This window comes from Meleagris gallopavo, chromosome 11 (assembly GCF_000146605.3).
Source record: "Meleagris gallopavo isolate NT-WF06-2002-E0010 breed Aviagen turkey brand Nicholas breeding stock chromosome 11, Turkey_5.1, whole genome shotgun sequence".
NCBI lineage: Eukaryota > Metazoa > Chordata > Aves > Galliformes > Phasianidae > Meleagris > Meleagris gallopavo.
The window spans coordinates 681,643-685,276 of record NC_015021.2 but is presented as its reverse complement, the minus strand read 5'-3'; the positions used below and the strand labels follow the sequence as shown (position 1 = coordinate 685,276).

The 3,634-nt window shown below is 42.6% G+C and overlaps 1 protein-coding gene across 1 annotated transcript; it reads right to left on the bottom strand.

The window, feature by feature from the left end:
• Positions 1-1,999: 1,999 nt before the first annotated feature.
• On the bottom strand, positions 2,000-3,632 carry DUSP28 (dual specificity phosphatase 28; the record flags this gene model as incomplete). Its single annotated transcript, XM_019618849.1, has 2 exons — positions 2,000-2,228; positions 3,294-3,632. Coding segments are annotated over 2 exons (468 nt in total), but the record flags the coding sequence as incomplete, so codon positions are not given.
• Positions 3,633-3,634: the final 2 nt, after the last annotated feature.

Genomic DNA, 3,634 nt, shown 5'->3' with positions numbered 1-3,634 from the left:
TTATTTTTCCAAGTGGGGAGTGAAAAAAAATGTATGGTTGAAATTACTTAAATATCGAGCATCTAAATAACCGATCATAAACAGGGGAGAGCACCAAGACACCTGCGAGATGCATTTCCGTGAGGAATCCTAGCATCACTGAGGTTGGAAAAGACCCGTAAGATCACAAAGCCCAACAGCTGACCAAGCCGTATAACTTCGTATAATGTATGCTATACGAAGTTATTACGAAAAAAAAAAGAAAAAAAAAAAGGTCTCCTTCCAGGGATTCATTCATTCTATGTCGCAATCTTTCATCTTAATTTGGAGATGATCTACATCTGAACGCCTCCTTCTGGAAATGGCTTTGAAGTAGAAATAGGTTTCTGCAGATGGGATGTGAAATCCTGCAGCATGGAGGCCGTCTGCGTGCTGAGAAGTCTGGTAAAATTTAAGCACAGAGCATGGAATACCCTGATAACTGAGACCACCTTTTTCTATTTCAGCTAACCAAACAATGTGGAACTGGTATGCTGTAGCTGCCTGTGGGTTTGTACAGCTCACTGTTAAAAATGGTTCTGTTTTCATAGTGTTGGGAACTTTAGCTTGTAACAGTAAATAAGCTTTATTCTGCTGACTAAATCAGACTTTCTGATGCGTAGTATCCTGGCCATTAATGAAGAGAGAGTCTATAAACTGGGGGTTTGAAATCCAAGTTTCGTGGTGTACTGAAATATATATTATGTATGTAGTCAAGATTTGTAAAAGCTTCAGAAGTCTCTTAAAAACAACCCCTCACCTGCGTATCTGTGGATGTGCAACAAGTACCTGGTTGGTTGGGTTGTAGCTATGAAAAGTAAATGCTACAGAACAAACCAAACACAGTTGGGAGCAAGGAAAGCAAAGGTCAGACTATGCCTCAAGGTAACTAGAAGATAGCACCAGTTTTTACTTTTTCTTTCTATCTTTCCAGCTTCTAAAATAACTGTATTTTAATTTTTGGCAGTCTTTAACTTCTGGAGCTTCTATTGCATCTGAATTGCCTAATTCAAGTAATTCCACAGTGGCTTTGTTCTCTGTCATGGTTCCAGCGTTAGAATTGATGCCATAAACTGCTCCACTACTGGGAGCATATGTTAGCTTATGTAATCACTTAAGACACTGAATATGAGCTAAGCTTCCTTAATATTGATGTCTTGAGCAACATGAAATGTAATTTCACACTGCAGGTTCACAGTTCTTTGTCATTAAATCATGAATTTGTTAATATAGTTCAACAAAATACTTCTGTATTTCTCTACTTTCTTGTGTCAAACCATGACTGTAGCCTGAATGAGAAACCTCGTGCATCTTCCTTAGCTTGTCCTTCCTTGTCTATCCAAACAGATGCATTCATTGAGGCGATCTGCAAACACTCGGAGAGTTTAGTCATTTTGTTTGCTGACTTGTGAAGTGACACTTTAAGGAATGAATTTGGCCACTGACAGATCTTAATAAATTAAATCAAAAGGAGTGACAATGGTTTTTAGGTTGCCACTGTCATCTTTGTTCCTCAACAACCAAGTCTTTCTCGCAAAGTCACTCCTTTGGAATATTAGAGAATAATTTCAGAAGCAGAGGAGCCATTTAGCTTGCATAGTGGGAGCTGAGCTCCTTATAATCACCTGAATATTCTGTCCAGTATCTTTTTGTGTAAACCTGTGCTGTTTTTTGATCTAGTTGAAAGTAAGAACAACTCAGTTTATGCAGAGCAGTTGGTGTGTCAGAACTCAGAGCTTCTATAGTCTTGCATCAGCTCTTCCAGCAACATCACTGGGAAACGAAGTGTAAAATCTCTTGTTTGTTCATTCAATGCATCAGTGCCACATTCAGCACTACTGAGGGGATACAAGTGCTGTTTACCTGTTTGTTTGTGGTCCTTCTGACAATTGGGTGTTTCTACTGTTTTTCCCCGATTATCTGCACCTTTCCCAAGCACCATCATCAGCCATCTTCAGAATGAATGTAAGGAGCCATCCACTCAGTGTAGCAAGTTAGGTATTTTATTGGTGATACATACATTTTTTTTTCTACTTCAGCCTATAGCAAGCTGCTTAAAAACAGCAGTGTGTGGAGGTGTTTTAAAGTGAGTTCAGTCCTTTGCTCAGCAGATCAGACTGCTTTGGTATTTTCAGATCTTCTTCGTATCTCTGTAGCTGAGACCAAAACCCTGGGTTGGGTTCTGCTACTGGTCTGGCAGCCTTCACCATCTAGAAAAAAAGGAGAGATGTTACAGAAGCAATGGAAGTTATCATGCAAACTGATTTCTTCTTCTTAGCTTTTGAGAAGATTTATTTTGGTTTTGATTTTGTTATGGAATAATAAATGGGTATTTTTGATGACCTCACTCTGTGCTTGCATATGTTCCTTGTTATGTAGTGGATTCGTGGACAAGACATGAAAAGGAGATGTTGGGTTTGCTGGAAATGTGGATGTCTTACAAAGACGGTGAAACTTTGTCACATGTCTGAAAGCAAAACAGTTATCTGTATTAGAGACATCACAATGTATGGATATATACCAAGTGGGTGAAGGCTGAAAGATTGTGAAGCATCTGTTTATTTTTCCTATTTATTAGACAGGCATCCTAATGAAGGTGAGATGCTATTATTTGTAGCTAGCTAGCCTCTAGCTGTTTAGCAGGCCAAACAGATGGTGTTTCTTTGCTACATTAGGCTGTCACACAGATGATATGCATGCAACAGCTTTAGAGCAAATCCTGCAACGTGACTTCTCCAAATGCTCCTTTTATTTTCACTGATCTGCTTCCCATCTCTGTCTTTAGCTCCATGTCTCATGAATAAGCAAGTGGTAGGGAAAATGTTCATAAACAACCCTGAATGCATCTGTTGCTACCAGCGCTTAAAACCTATTTGGATCTGTAAGTCAGTTTGTCCCATAAAGCTGATATTGCAGATTTATTTTTCCAAGTGGGGAGTGAAAAAAAATGTATGGTTGAAATTTACTTAAATATCGAGCATCTAAATAACCGATCATAAACAGGGGAGAGCACCAAGACACCTGCGAGATGCATTTCCGTGAGGAATCCTAGCATCACTGAGGTTGGAAAAGACCCGTAAGATCACAAAGCCCAACAGCTGACCAAGTGCCAGGTCCGCACAGACCGTAACACCCCACGAACGGTGACTCCACCACCTCCCCGTGCCATGCTGCCCGTTCTTTACCCTGATATCCACCCAGAGCCATCGCTCCTGTAAGCATCGCAGCAGTGCCCAAAAGCCGTCTGAGCATCGCTGCGAGTGTAAATGCAGTACCTCAAAGGCGTCCTGGAGCGGGAGGTGTCGGTGTCTCATCAGGTACGCCGTACAGATAGCGGCGGATCTGCTGCGCCCGTTCTTGCAGTACACCAAGCACTTCCCGCCGCTCCCGACAGCTTCTTCTATGGCATCGCCGCACTGCTCAAAATAGCGGTACAGGTCCTCAGCCGGGTCGTCGAACACGGGCACGCGCATGGCTCGGGCCTGCTGGAAGCTGGGGAAGGGCTGCTGCCTGCTGACGTTCACGCAGAAGGTGACCCCCTCTCGCGCGAGCAGCTCCGCGTTGCAGGCCGCCCTGGCGTTGCTGATGAGCAGCGAGGCGGTGACTTTGCCCACCG